The sequence below is a fragment of the Monodelphis domestica genome, chromosome 5, assembly GCF_027887165.1.
Source record: "Monodelphis domestica isolate mMonDom1 chromosome 5, mMonDom1.pri, whole genome shotgun sequence".
Classification (NCBI taxonomy): Eukaryota; Metazoa; Chordata; class Mammalia; order Didelphimorphia; family Didelphidae; genus Monodelphis; species Monodelphis domestica.
In genome coordinates, this window is record NC_077231.1 from 127127879 (window position 1) to 127142514 (window position 14636).

Here is a 14636-nt window from a genome sequence, read left to right on the forward strand (position 1 = left end):
AACGTGAAACATGCATAATGTGTTTAAAGAAAAGTGTTACCAATTTGTGCTACATACTTGGAAAGTGTAAGTGCCAGTAAGTCTTTGGAAACTGTATTAGCTTTTAGTCTCTGGGAAAAGATAGGGAAAACATAAGTAACATCTAAGTGGTAGTAGATTTTCACTTGGTATACATAGGAATCTTGAATGATGAACAGAAATCTAAAACCACCCGTGTTGTGGGGTAACTACTTCTCTATGTTCTACTTCTTTGTCAGGATCCACTCTAAGATAGATATTCTATAAACAAACTGCTTAAGGAAATAATAATGAAAATGATAATAGCTGGTCTTGGCAGGAATCAAAAAGTCTGGAGCTACCCCTTAGCACCTTCTGGGATATCCACAGCTTGAGTATTTCAATTCCATACTATTAAACAATCTGAGAACCCTGAGACCTTAACAGTAAGCCAAATAGAATCAATGTGTGGAATTTTTAGCACGTGCATATAATGCTACAAGGAATGAAGCTACAGGCATTTTACCACCCTTAATAATATTTTTGTAAGAATCATGCCTGCCCCTTCATTTGTGCTTTGAAATTTTACAAAATGGAAATATGGAGAGTATCAACTAAACTGAGTTGACAGCTAAAAAAGGTCTGCTGCCTTCTTTGTGGAATCAGCTCAGAAAAACTCTTGATAGGAAAAAACCATACTACACTTGAGTCTGTTACCAAGATTTTAAGCAATATGATAGAATTCTGCTAATGAATCTTGGGGCAGATTGTAGACTGATGGAAAGCCTGAGTAGGAGTTGAAATATTAGAGACAATGCCTATCAAATAGTCCTGAAAACAGTAAGACATCCATCCAGACATTGAATCCATCACACCATTCAGAACCTATTGAAGAGTTAAAAGGACTTCTTGGTGAAAAGAAAGAAAAAGAAAGTGAGCCAGGTGGACTCTAAGAAGTAGACCAAGATCAGAAATCTCAATAATTTTAGAGAGACTGAACTGAACTGACTCAAACGAGAAAGCACATGAATATTGTCTGGTTCCATCAGGGAAGTTGAAAAAGTATATCCTAATTCTAAGGGCATCCCCAGTCCTTGTACAGAGAAAAGCAAAGGCTTTTGCAAATGCAATACCGTGCATTGATTCCAATGCAGAAAAATAGTAAGGGCAAGGCAATGGACATTAAGTGACTTGCACAGGGTTACACAGCTATGAAGTGTCTGAGGCCAGATTTGAATTCTGGACCTCCTGTCTCTTCTAAGCCTGGCTCTCCATCCACAGAGCTACCTAACCACCCTTCTTCTGCAGTCTATTTTATAGATGAGGAAGCTGAGGCAAAAAGGTGATTAAGTTATTTGCCCAGGGTCACACAGCTACTACGTATCTGGGGCCAAATTTGAAATTATGAAGATGATGAGTCTTTCTGATTCTAGGTTAGGTGCTCAATCCACTTCACCACCTAGAGTATGTAGAAAGTGATAATCAGCTTGAGACAGAGGAAGATGGAGGCTACAGGCATGGAGATCTATAGATATTGAGCCCAAGAGTTCCTGTTAGAAGTGCCCGACCTATTAGTCCAGTGACCAGACTCACTAATCATGTGCTCCTCCATTCTTTTGAATCATATATAACAAAGGTGTGTTTTCATTGCTCATGTCATGCATCTTTGGTATTCATGAAGATAATCTGTATAATTTGCTTTGTATCTATATCTATATATCTATATCTATATCTATATCTATGTCTATATCTATATTGGCTAGGGACATACTGGAGAGAGTGCTGCCCTTGGAGTCTGAAAGAAATGAGTTCAAATTGGGACATAGATGCTTATTAGCTATGTAAGATTGGGTCTAACTTCTTTAAACATTTAATTTTCTCATCTGTAAAGTAGAGATCAAAATAATCTTTTTCTTAAAGGGTTGTTGTGAGGATTGTATAAGATAATATATGTAAAAATTTTTCAGTTCTTTACTACTGCTGCTACTATTACTACTACAGATAATAAAATGTATATTGGAAAGGGAGTTTGAAACACTACACTGTATTTGGATGTAGCCAGGAGACCCAAAGACATTTCTGAGTCTCCAAGTTACATATGAAAACAAATTATAATTCAATGACCTCAACATTCATTTTAATTATGTGTCAAATATTTTTAAAGTTTATTCATTTAATTAATTAATTTAGAATATTTTTCCATGCTTACATGAATCATGCTCTTTCCTTCCTTTCCTCCCACCTCCCTCCCATAGCCAACGAGCAATTCCACTAGGTTTTACATGTGTCATTGACCAAGACCTATTTCCATATTATTAATATGTGTATTAAATATTGATAAGTACATTCTCCTTGAAGTCTGATTAAAATTTCTAAAATACCACTTAAAACAATATACACCCTTTTGATAGACGAATAAAGATGCTTTATAGAATTTATGGAGCAGCAGAATGTCTATTTGAGATGAATTTAGGAATATTGCATTAAACAGTTATTAATGGATCTCTACTATAAATTTCAAGGTCTTAATACAATTTACATTAAGTAATTTTATTTGGTAAAATAATTTCTATGCTGAAAACCATTTAGTTACCTACCAGGTAAAAAAAGACAGTTTCTTTGGTCCATATTCCTCAATTCTGTAGGAACTTAGTGAACAGACTATAGTTCTTATTCCTCCAGTTCCAAGGCAGGTTGCCATTAGTCCTAAATAGAACAGGATATTTTGTTGCTTTTTAGGTAGACTATGAATCATATAGTGTCTGTCTATATAGAAATCTTCTGAGGGAAAAGCAACAACAGGTAACAAAGCAGTACCTGCAGGCAAAGAAAAGCATAAAATTAACAAGGTTTGAAGAATCAATTAAATTAACAAATAAGTTGTAAGTTTTAATTCCTTTCTTCTAGGACAAAAGTTCAAATATTAAAAAAAAAACTTTCAGAGTACCATATTTCTAAGTTGTGATACTCAACTTCATAAACACTCAGAATCTCCAAAGGTAATTAAAAGCAAGTAAAATTCCTTTTGGGGAGTATTTTAACTATCTTTAAAATTTTTTGTTTCCTAATTTTTAATGAAAAAATTTTAAACTCTTGCCTTTTGTCTTAGAATCAAGAAGAATGATAAGGGCTAGACAATGGGGTTTAAATGACTTGCCCAGAGTCACACTGAGGCCACATTTGAACCCAGGACCTTCCTTCTCTCAGTCCTCTGAGCCACCAAGCTGGCCCTGGAATATTAGCTATCTTAAAAATATTTTATTGATTTTCTCCCTTTTTTCTTCATCACAGACACTTTCTGATGACTTTAAATCCGACCCCACACCCATCCCTGAAGAGTCCTACCTTGTAACAAATAGGTATAGTCAAGCAAAATAAATGAACACATTATGTAAAGAGATGATTTAACTATTCAAGGTTACTAAATTATAATTAAATGAACGAGAGAGAATTTGATTGACTTAAGGTGTCAGAGATTCTAGGATTGAAAAATGCATTTCTTCAGCTTGAAATGAATTCATATAGCACCACCTCTGTATCCCTTTCATTTCCTTTATTCTGATTCTTCCTACCTTTTCTGTCTCTTTTCTTTTCTCTTCTACTAGAACTCAGTATTAGATATTGACAGAGATTGCCCTGGAAGAGGGTTTTATGAGATTATCTAAACACAATGTTGTAATATCAGCAGGAAGGTGGCATGAATGACATTTGAGGTGGAATATTCTTTCTCTTTGCTCCTCAGAGAACCTATGTTTGAGGTGCTTCTTTATTCCCAATTTACAATAATCTCTCTCTTCTCTGTCATTCCATAATACTAAGAGTCAGTACTACATAATTTAACACAGTTTCCATTTGTCTCATACATGTTAGTTTTGGGTCTGCAGCTAAATTATAAGCTCCTTGAGGACAGAGACATGGGCATCATTTGGTTCTACATAATCACTGTAGCACAGTGCCAGGCATGGAGTAAACACAGAATAAATGCTCCAAATGTCATCGTTACCAGTCCTCTTTCAACCAGTGAGAAAAGTACATTTGTAGCATTAGACAGAACTGGTGTTTTTTGTCCTGTTTGTTTTGTTTTGTTTGTTTTGACTCATGCCTTTTCAGTTGACAATAGTGGTGGAGATCTTATGTGTATCAAGCCTTGTCTAACTCAATTGATATTTTGAAAGTAGGTAGAGGTGTGTGTAGAATTTTTTTTTTTTTAGAAAAAGGACAGACTGTTCTAAGGGAAGATAAGAATTTTAACAGAACTGTCTTAGATCTTATATTCATCAAATAAAAATAGTAAATGAGTGAGAGGGTCTGGTGAATTCTGAGCGACGTATCCCCAGTTTTGGCCAAATCACTTGCCAATTGCTCTCTAGATGGCCAGACAATGTTTGTCTTTAGAGTACTTTACCTTGTTAGAAAGTAATAACTCACATGTATATAACACATATTTTCTTAAAATGTAAATCTTTGATCAGTCTAGGATTTCAGTGTGCCTTCTTCAGTTTTATAAATCACAATACCTTTGCACTTTGTCATCTGATCAGCAAAACTATTCTGAAAACAAGACAATAACTTCCAAAAAAAAGAAAATAAAATCTAGATAATGATATGGTTGCGATTTAACTAATGCTCTACATTTTTCATATTTTCTTATAAATCTCACATGAAGGCTATATAACGCAGTCTATTTGAGGCTTTTCTTATAATCTTTTACCATCTTGGAGATATCAATGGCTATTGTCTCTTGTTCTTTCTTCTACATAACCTACTAAGTCCATTTGCTGATTATTATGTCCATGGCATTTTTTTTTGCCACTTCTCACCTGTATATCACTGCTAACTTCTACATACTAGGTGGTTTAGAATAGTAGTAAACATGAAATTGGAGTTTAGAAGATCAGGGTTTGAATTCTCACTCTGCTAATTACTAGTTATGCTGCCTTGTGCCAACTAGCCTCTCCTGTTTTATCACCTATGTAACTCCTATAGGCTCTGATCTTCCTTTCCCAAACTCCACATCTACTATCATGTCTGCTTCCCATAAGAAAGTCCTCATAATCAAGGGGGAGCCCTAAAGGATTGATTCAAATGCTTTAGCTCATGAGCCCCCACCAATGTATTTTTTCCCATGATAATCAAATTATATTTATTGGTCAGCTAGACTTAATTTGCTTTTAGAAAGGGATATTTACTATGGTGGTAGAGTTGGAGAGTTTGTGTGAAAAGGCTGGGATCAGATTAGTGTAAATAAACCCAGAATAACTGAATTCTGATTTTAAAGAGGTGGATAAGGAAGGGAAAAAATACAGTATTTGATTTAATGGAAGAAAATACAGATTTTAACTTTAAATGGGAATGGATTAAATTTTTAATTAAAAGAAAGTGAATGGATAAAAAAAAACCAAAGCTCAATAATCAGTTGCACACACACATACACGTGCATAAAAACACAATTTCAACAGACTCGTGCAAAATAAAAGTGATGAACTAGACAAAAATCTATTAAGCTTTAGGGCATTTTAAACTAGCAGAACTGAAATTATGATTTTAATCAAGGCAATAGTAAAAAAAAGATAATATAAAAAAGATTTACAGGGAACTTCATTTAAAGGCAACATATACAATAAAAACCTAATATGAACAAAAATATATGTATTAAGTGACACCTATATGAAATCTTGAAGAAATAACAAAAGGTTTTTGAGGATAATACAATAACTGTAAAAGAACTGAATATTTCTCTTTCTGAGCTGAGTAAATCTAAAAAAGATTTATAAGAAAGAAAATATGGAAATAAACAGAATGAAAGGCAAAGTAAAATTGAATGACTTTTGGTAATTTCTAATGTCATTCAAGTGTGTATATATAAATACATGTATATATATATTATTTCATCAAATATATTTTTATAAATATTGATCATGTATCCCAAATGAATTTTAAAAGCTTCATATAATAGAAACATCCTTTCCAGACAATAATAGATCAGATTTTTTGTACTGTTTTTTTAGAGCAAAGTCTGTGGAGATGGGGGAGGGTACTTTGACTCACCCAAATGTATTTTGATTACTTTTAATTTTTTATATAGATGTTGAGCTATTTGTGATTTGCACTGGTTTTGATTTTTCAGTTTTTTTCCAAGCTTGTGTGTTAACAACATTAAGGTCTCTAATTTATGCTTCATAATGCCCAGAAAAGTAAGAGTACAATAAGAGCTCAATAAATGTTTAAAATAAAATATTCAAATGACTTCATGATTACATTGAATATGGATATTCAGAGGAAGTCTACTCAATGAATTGGTGAGTCTTCCTTGATTTCTCTTAATTTTTTGCAGATATGAATGAAGACTATGGACTGTCCCTTTTGCTTTCCCAAGGTTTCCAACATATCTTTTTGATTCATTTATTTGATGACATCTTTTATTCCATTTCTGTATTTCATTCCCTAGTTTCTATATTTTGCGATCTTCTCTAAATCACTGGGCACCTCTATCAATGGACAATTTTCTTTTCTGAGAAATTTGCCTTTCCATAATTTCCATTCACATAACACCACTAGTAGATATTGCGAGACCTCTGCATTTGGGAGAAGTTTGGGATTATTAAAGAACTTTGACATCTTACAAAGGCAAGCCAGTCCACTTTCCTCCTCATACACTATTCAGGTCCTAAATTATTTTTTCTTTGAAATTTTTGCCCAACAAATCCTACTCCCCTCCACCTTTCATTCAATAACCTCCAGAAGATCTTTATTACTTCCAAAATAAAATATAAGATCCTCTATGTGTTTTTCAAAGTCCTCTACAACGTTATCCTTTTCTTAGTTTTCCAGGCTTTTTACACCCTACTCCTCTCTACATACTCTGTGATCTAGTGAAGCTGCTCTCCTTGTTCCTGGCACATGATCCTTATCTCCTGATTGACTGTCCTTTGAGACTGGAATGCTTTTACTCCTCATCTCTGTCTCCTGGGTTCCCTGGCTTCCTTCAAGTCTTATTTAAAGTTCTACCATGAAGAAAAAGCTTCTCCCAGTCCTCTGCAATCTTAGTTCTTTTCTCTAAGAATATTCTCAATTTATCTTGTCTTATACACAGCTTTTTTGCCTGTTGTCTCCTTTACTAGACTGTGAACTCCTTGAGAACAGACATTCCCCCACCCTTCCTTTATATCCTGAGTATTTAACAAGGTGCCTTGGCACCTAATACACCACACACACACACACACACACACACACACACACACACACACACAGAGTTTTCCAAAGTTTGTGGGTTTTTTTGGTACATAGTCAGTGAAGGAATTTGTTTGGCTTGACTATAAATAAATATATGAAGGTTTTATTTTTCATTTCTTTTATTGCTTAATGAAAGGGGAGCTGGAAAATTTGGCAAGTCAGAAAACTGAGAAAATGCTAGAAGATCAGTGGAAAAACAAACAAATGGGCATATCGGCATATCAGTATATTTTAGGTAGAACTGTGAACTGGTCTGGTCATTCTAGAAAGCATTTTGGAACTTTGCTCCCAAAGCTATTAAACTATGCATTCCCTTTGATCCAATGATATCATTACTAAATTTCTATCCTAGTGGAAATCAAAGGCAAGTAAAAATAAATATGTTTCAAACTACTAAAAATGTAGACAAATATTTATAGCAGCTCTTGTCATGATGGTAAAAGGTAGAAATTGAAGGGAATATATCAATTAGGGAAAATTAGCTGAATAAATTATGGTATAATTATGTGATAAATATTATTATTATATAAGAAATTTGAAAGGATTGCTTTTAGAAAGACATGGGGAGACATGAGTGACACTGATGCAAAATGAAGTGAGCATAACCAGGAGAACAATATATATACAAGAGCAACAATACTATAAAGACAATAGCTTTGAAAGAGTTAGGAATTTGGAACAACATAACAGAACCAACCCTATTTTATAGGACTCATGATTAAACATGCTATCCACCTCCACATAGGGAGGTGATGGATTCAGAGTGCAGAATAAACTATTTTATAAACAAAAATAATGTAGAAATTTATATGCAAATTTGTAATGGGCTCTGTTTCCCTATTTTCTCAAGGAGAGAATTCAGACCTGAAAATAAAATAAAATTGAATTAAAAAGAAAAAAATGTGGAGTCTTTGGAAGGAGACAGAGAGTAAATTCTTGTAAAGATAACAATTTAAATTAAAATGTTTTACTCTATTGAACCAAATAGCTTATTTATGGCAAATAAATATAAGCACCATGGGATATTTAAAAAATATCATGCACATCTTTCAATTTACTGTATAATGGCAAAAGTTTAGTTTACTGTACAATATTGTTTTTAAAAACCTGATCATTCTTTTTTAATATCCTCATTAAGGATATTTGACTCAAGTGCATCCTAAAAAATAACATATAAATGAACAAGGTAACAAATGGATTGGCAGTTGATATTCTCTTGATTAGCCTTTTTGGGGTAGAATAAGATCTCCTCCCCTTTGGTGACCTAGTTGATTTCTTAACATCTTTACAATTATAGCTTCTACCACAGACTTTCTCTATATGCACATAGCATGGTCTAGCTGCTTTCACCAAATTGTTTCCAGTGTCATTTCAATAAATGTTTGTTGAATGAAAATCACTGTATTTAACTGAACCCCAGTAACAGAATAAGTCAAACTGATTCATTGAGTCTAAGAAAATCAGTTTTTGCTAACTTCTCTCCATCTACATCCACTAAAAATTTCTACTTCCTACTACTTCCCCAAAGATCACATTACTCTGGAACAATATTTTCCCAGAAATAGAGCCCTCATTTTCATTGCTATGAATACACCACAGAAATCAAGAGCCATTATAGACCCTTTCCATTCTCTAACACTTTTCTATAAAACACAAGAAATGTTTTGAGAATTAAAAATGAGTATTTTCATGAATTTTTTCACTTTCCACTTGTCCATATTTCACAAGGTATTATTTCTTATAAACTGTTCATTGCTGAATAGCATATTAGGTAGAAATAATTTTATGAAAAGCATCATAAAAGGGAGTATCTTTGTATTTTTGCATAGATATCAAATACCCTTTTTCACAAATATAAGATTATTGAAGCATAGTCCTGAGGTTATTGAATCTTAAGCTATATAGAGGATAAGTGTTAAGTCATTATATAGTCACTATGTTGAGTACATTTATACAGTAGCCATGCAGATGAATGCAAAACATTTCACATCTCATTAGAAACCCCAAACAAGCTTTCACCAGCTTCCTTCTGAATACTTATGTACACAGAATATAAGAACAACATTCTTCCTCTAAATAGCCTATTTCAGATTGTAAGGGAGTAACAACATGAAAAGCTAGACCCTCATTCGAGACTATAAGTCAAACTAAGAAACACAAAGAGATGCCACTAACCTACAAAATGTAGAAATGAACACATATACACCAGTTTGGTCCTCTCCAGGCAGGTGTCAGCCAGCCATCCCACCAACACAGGTGTGAGCATGGAAGTCCCAATGAAACTGAGGTTCACCATGACCGCCTGGTAATTGTGGTAGCCCAGCTTTACAGTACAAAAAATAATCATATTACAGACAATAGCAAAAAAAGTAAACCTTTCACACAACTGTACCAGCAACAAACAGATTCGAGCCTGAAGTTTTCTCTTGGTCTGTAATACAGAGAAGTCCCTGTCATCCCTCTTCTTCTCCCTCTCTTTTGGATAGTTTAGGAGTTTTTCTTGAAGTTTTTTAAAGTTTTTAACAGGCATAACTAACCTCCTTCAACAACCCTAGAATAAGTGATTTGAATTTGTGTTCTTTTTCCTCCTGCCCTCTAATGAAATAAGATCTTTGCTTTGAATGTCTCGCCTCCATGCCACAATTTTGTAGTACTCTTTGCACATTAATGTTATTCATTTTAGTGATCTGAGAGCACAATATATTCAAGTATTTAAACTTCTGTTGTCACCCAGCTGTGTCCAAATCTGATTTGTTTGTTTAATTAGTTTATTTATACTCTTCTCCTCCTCCTTTAAATTATATTGAATTACATGAATCCAGTTGAATATGTATAGGAACTCATCTGCTTTACACTGATAAAGGTTTAAATAGTGAGACAAGTGAAGCAATATTTCAGGAGAATTTGAATAGTAGATCAAGAAATAATTTGAGTCTAATAATTTCTGATACTTTAATTAAAAAAGCCAGAACAGTGCAAAGAAATAAAGAATATCTGTTTTGGAGAGTGCGATATCTTATCATTATTACTTTTATTCTTATTTTTGGTTGAAATTCAGATAAGAAAGTAATTAGATAACAAAAATGCTAGTATTTTAGGTGACTAGCTGGGTTTACGGTAGAGTAATTTGAGTTCACTAATGAAATGGAAAAATATTAAACAAAAACTAATGTTGGATTGTTATTACCAATTAGTGGTCAGGGGTAAAGAAACAAAGATCCTTTTGGATAATCCTTTGATTAATTAATCATCCCTTGATTATTAAATGTGTAGTCATCTGGGTGGGTGAGTAGATAATAGCACAGGATTTTGGAAAGTAGAAATTTACCAGTCAAACCAAATAGCAGTAAGAAGAAAATACTGCAGATTTCAAGGTAAATCTATGAGTTTATGAGACTCATGTAGATTTAAGAGCTACCTAGGAGGTATATGGAGTCATCTTTATATAGTGCATTGCATTTGAAACTAAGGAATTTGTTTAAGAGTCATAGCTTTAATGCATTTTGGTATAAAACCTTTATCCAATAGGTCACAGAATAACCTCCCCATTAAGAGACCCTGGCTTTGGGTTCAAGCAGCTGGGGTTTAATCCAAACAGGAGCCTGATCGTTAAATATGAGAAATCAGGCTCCCCCCCCCTTTTTTTTAACTATATGACTCATAACACTCCCACTCCCAAATTGAATCTCTGGAGGGAAAATCTTGGAAGCAATATATAGGAATGGCCCATGACTATGGTTTCCTTAAAAGGAATTAACAGGATTTCTTCAAAAAAGATACTCACTATATCAAATAAATCAGATACAAAGGCTATTTATTTCCTCTAGCACAAAATAAATGCTTAAAACATAAGCGATTCAGAGGCATGTATTAACAAAAACTTAAAAAGATGAAATAGTAAACCAAAATAAAACCCATTCCCTCAAGTGTCTATAAACAGATTACCAAAGTTTAGGTATTGGATCAGAACTAGAGGTCCAAATGCAAAGAGGCATATGTGACCTCACATGTATTACTGAGAACTAGTGAAATTACACCCCTCGGGAGTCCGGGATAGAGATGTCATTTTTAAAAAGAAAAAGGATGCATAAAAGGTTTGTGGAGGGTATAGAATTGAATTTTAAGAAAGTTTACTCCTTTGAGGATACCAAGAATGGGAGAAGCATGACAGTGAGTAGGTAACAGTCAAAAGAAAGGAGAAACAGAATAAATTTTGTCATTGGAATATTCTATAAAATAGAAAGCCTGGAAAGACCGAACAATGAGATGAGCAGTTTGGAAAACAGATTACAAGCTTGGCCCAGAAGCTTCATATAGGAGTGATAGTGATTTCAGTTATCCAGATGTGTGGCAGAGGTTTCTCCTTTCCAAAAGCAGAACAGATAATAGCTTCTCCATGTGCTTTAGTGACAGTTTATTCTTTCAGAAGTTTGAACAACACAAGGTGGGATGTTATTCTGAATCTGATTCTCACTTATAGGGAGGAATCGATTGCTGGGATGGAAAGGATGGGAGCCTTAAAGGAAAATGATTACTATCCCAAAACTTGCAATAAAGAGAAGGTAATCTGGGCATAGTCTGATGTATACTCTAGATTTGTGTTTTTTTTTTAATTAACAAAAAATATTTTTCTGAACTAGAAAAAAATAAGAACAAAGTTCATTTGAAAGAACAAAAGGTCAAAAATGTTAAAGGAATTAATGAAAAAATGTAATGGAGGTCTAGTAGTACCAGATTTTAAATTGTAATATAAAGAAATGATTATCAAAACTGTATGGTACTGGCTAAAAAATAGAAAAGTAGATTGATGGTACAGAACAGACATACCACAAATAGTAATAAAGGATGAAAGGGAAAACACATTTCAAAAGTTCAGAAGAATATACATCCATGGAGCACCATGCCGTAGTACTTTCAAATGAGAAGAAAACAAAGAATAGAGGTTATTTCCCTTTTTAAAGTCAACCAAGTACTCAGCTGCATCTTCCTATTTGCTTTTGATATAGCCCTTTTCTTTCCTGCAAACATGAGGAATGAATAATTATACCATTCCTAAATCCTTTACCAATGATCATGTGTATTCAGAATTTGCCAAAGGAGCTTAGCACTTCTCCATGTAGGTGTCCTCACATGTGCCTAAGCTAGAGCAGATGTGTATAGAAAGGATCTGATTCCCCTAATTACACCCAAATCTCTAATCTTGTTCAAAAAGTCATTCTTTAAAATTTAGTTTTAGTCATTTTAAAAATAATTTATTTTCATTTAATTAATTAGTTAATTAATTTTAGTCATTTTTCTTCATATAATTCCAAATCTCTTTCCAGAATTGTTAGGCCCATTGTCAGCTTCACCAACAGTGTGCCCATTTTTTTTTTTACATCACCATCTTTTGTTATCTTTTTCAACTGCTAGGTATTAGGCAAAATTTTATAGTTGTTTTTATTTTTTCCCTCTTTCTTAGTGATTTATGGCATTTCATTAATTTACATTGTTGCTAATAGTTTGCAATTCCTTTGATGCAAGACACAATCTTCTTTTTTGTTCATTATATCTTGACATTTTTTGCTGATAAGTTCTTAATAAAATTCCAAGTTCATAATCACAATAAGTTTATAAGTAAAAATGAATAAATAAAATTACATAAATGAAATTAAAAACAAAAAAATTAGATTATCTTATTTTTTTATTCTCAAATTTCCTTGTCATAGTATAGTTAAATACGAACTTTGGTTGAAAGATAAACAACTTACAGAAAAAATCTGCTTTATTTAACAAAATTGAAAACTTATTGTTATAATTTTTCATAATTACAAGAAATACAAATAATCTATCCGTGGGTAAATCCATTGTCTAGACCAGCTTTTATATTTGAACTATTTCCATTTGATTAGAAATTATAATGTAATATTCACTTTAACAAGAAAACAACAATAATAATTTATTTGCTAGTGTCTAAAGGTTTGCCTCCTTTTTTGGTTCTATGAAATATTATTTTAGCAACATGAATGTTATTCTTAGTTTGCTGACCCTGATTTGCATTATTCTGTTCAGGTTTTTCCATACCTTTTTGTATTTTCCACATTTGTAATTTTCAAATTGTGTATGTGGGCAGTCTTATGGGAGTGGTTACCATCTGTGCAGAAATTGACATTTGTTTCTGGTATATGGAATAAGACTGTTAAATAGTTTAAAATGTTTAATCATTACTACTCCAAAGGCATCCCTGGATTTTCTCCATGTCCTGTTCAGTAGACTCAAATGAAGAAGTGCATTTAGCCACCCTGTCTCTGAGTCTCCAGATCTTTCCAAAACCAGAAATTAAACTGGGTGGTTCTACAGGATGGGGAAGTTGCATTTTACTTCATGTATGTTTCCATCTTACTAAGGCTCAAAATTCTGTTTGGAGTTAACTGCTGAATAGCAAACTCCTCTGGGGCCAGGTACCTTATGTCCACCAAATAAAATCTGACACAACCCAGACTTTAATGTAATTATCAATACACTTTTAAACTTAAGGGCACTTTACTTTTTTCTTTCTAAAATTCTTCAGATAAGACTGCCCACACACACAATTTGAAAATGACAAATGTGGAAAATACAAAAAGGCATGGAAAAACCCAAACAGAAAGGAATAGTTGAGTATTATACTCATTTATTTTAGATTATATGTGGAAAGATTTTGGAGATCATCTATTCCAACTCTCTGTTTTACAATTGGGGATGCTAAGAACAAAACAAACTACTTGACTTGCCTAACCTCATATTGGCAACAGGGGGTAGAGTTGGGGTTTGCAACCAATTTCTCTGACTCCAAATCCAAGGTTCTTTCAGTTGCACTATTTTGAAAACAGGAACTTGGGCCAATGAAAGGAGAGTAAATTCTAGAGCCAAGATTTTAGCTCAGAACTCCTGATTCCACATTTGGTGATCTCCCTGCCACTTTATCCTCTTATAAGAAAGAATTTTGCACACACCAACCATTTCTCCTGGAGCTTCCTGGAAGTCATAGTATTTCAAATGCTTATGATTGAGAGTATATTCATGTTTCTAGAGATTATTTTTACTCTTACCTCCTCTCCAAAAAAGGAAGAAAATCTACATAGGAGAGCTGAAGATTCAAATAAACACTGAACACAAAGTTGGCTTTATTTATAAAGATAGTTCCTGACTTTAGGTAACTTATAGTCTAATAGAGAAGAAATGCTGACATTTCAAAAATAAAAAAAAATTATGTGTGGCCTATTAAATAAAAGTTACAAATCAGACCTGGAACTAGAGTCATTTCTAGCATGGGGATACAACAAGGGATACTTCTGAGTATTTAAAAAATGAATGAATATATTTTTATATTTGAAAAGACAACATCTTAGATATTTATTTAGAGTAAAGTTAAGCTTATTTTATAG

The 14636-nt window shown here is 33.3% G+C and overlaps 1 protein-coding gene across 1 annotated transcript in view; it reads right to left on the minus strand.

Moving 5' to 3' along the window:
- SLC15A5 (solute carrier family 15 member 5) overlaps positions 1 to 9760 on the minus strand; it is a 146416-nt gene extending 136656 nt beyond the window's left edge. Inside the window, exons 1-2 of the mRNA XM_056800650.1 lie at positions 9406 to 9760; positions 2595 to 2814 (exon numbers count right to left, since the gene is read on the minus strand). Of these exons, the coding sequence (XP_056656628.1) occupies positions 2595 to 2814; positions 9406 to 9760 (575 nt within the window). The remainder of the gene's footprint in view (positions 1 to 2594; positions 2815 to 9405) is intronic.
- Positions 9761 to 14636: the final 4876 nt, after the last annotated feature.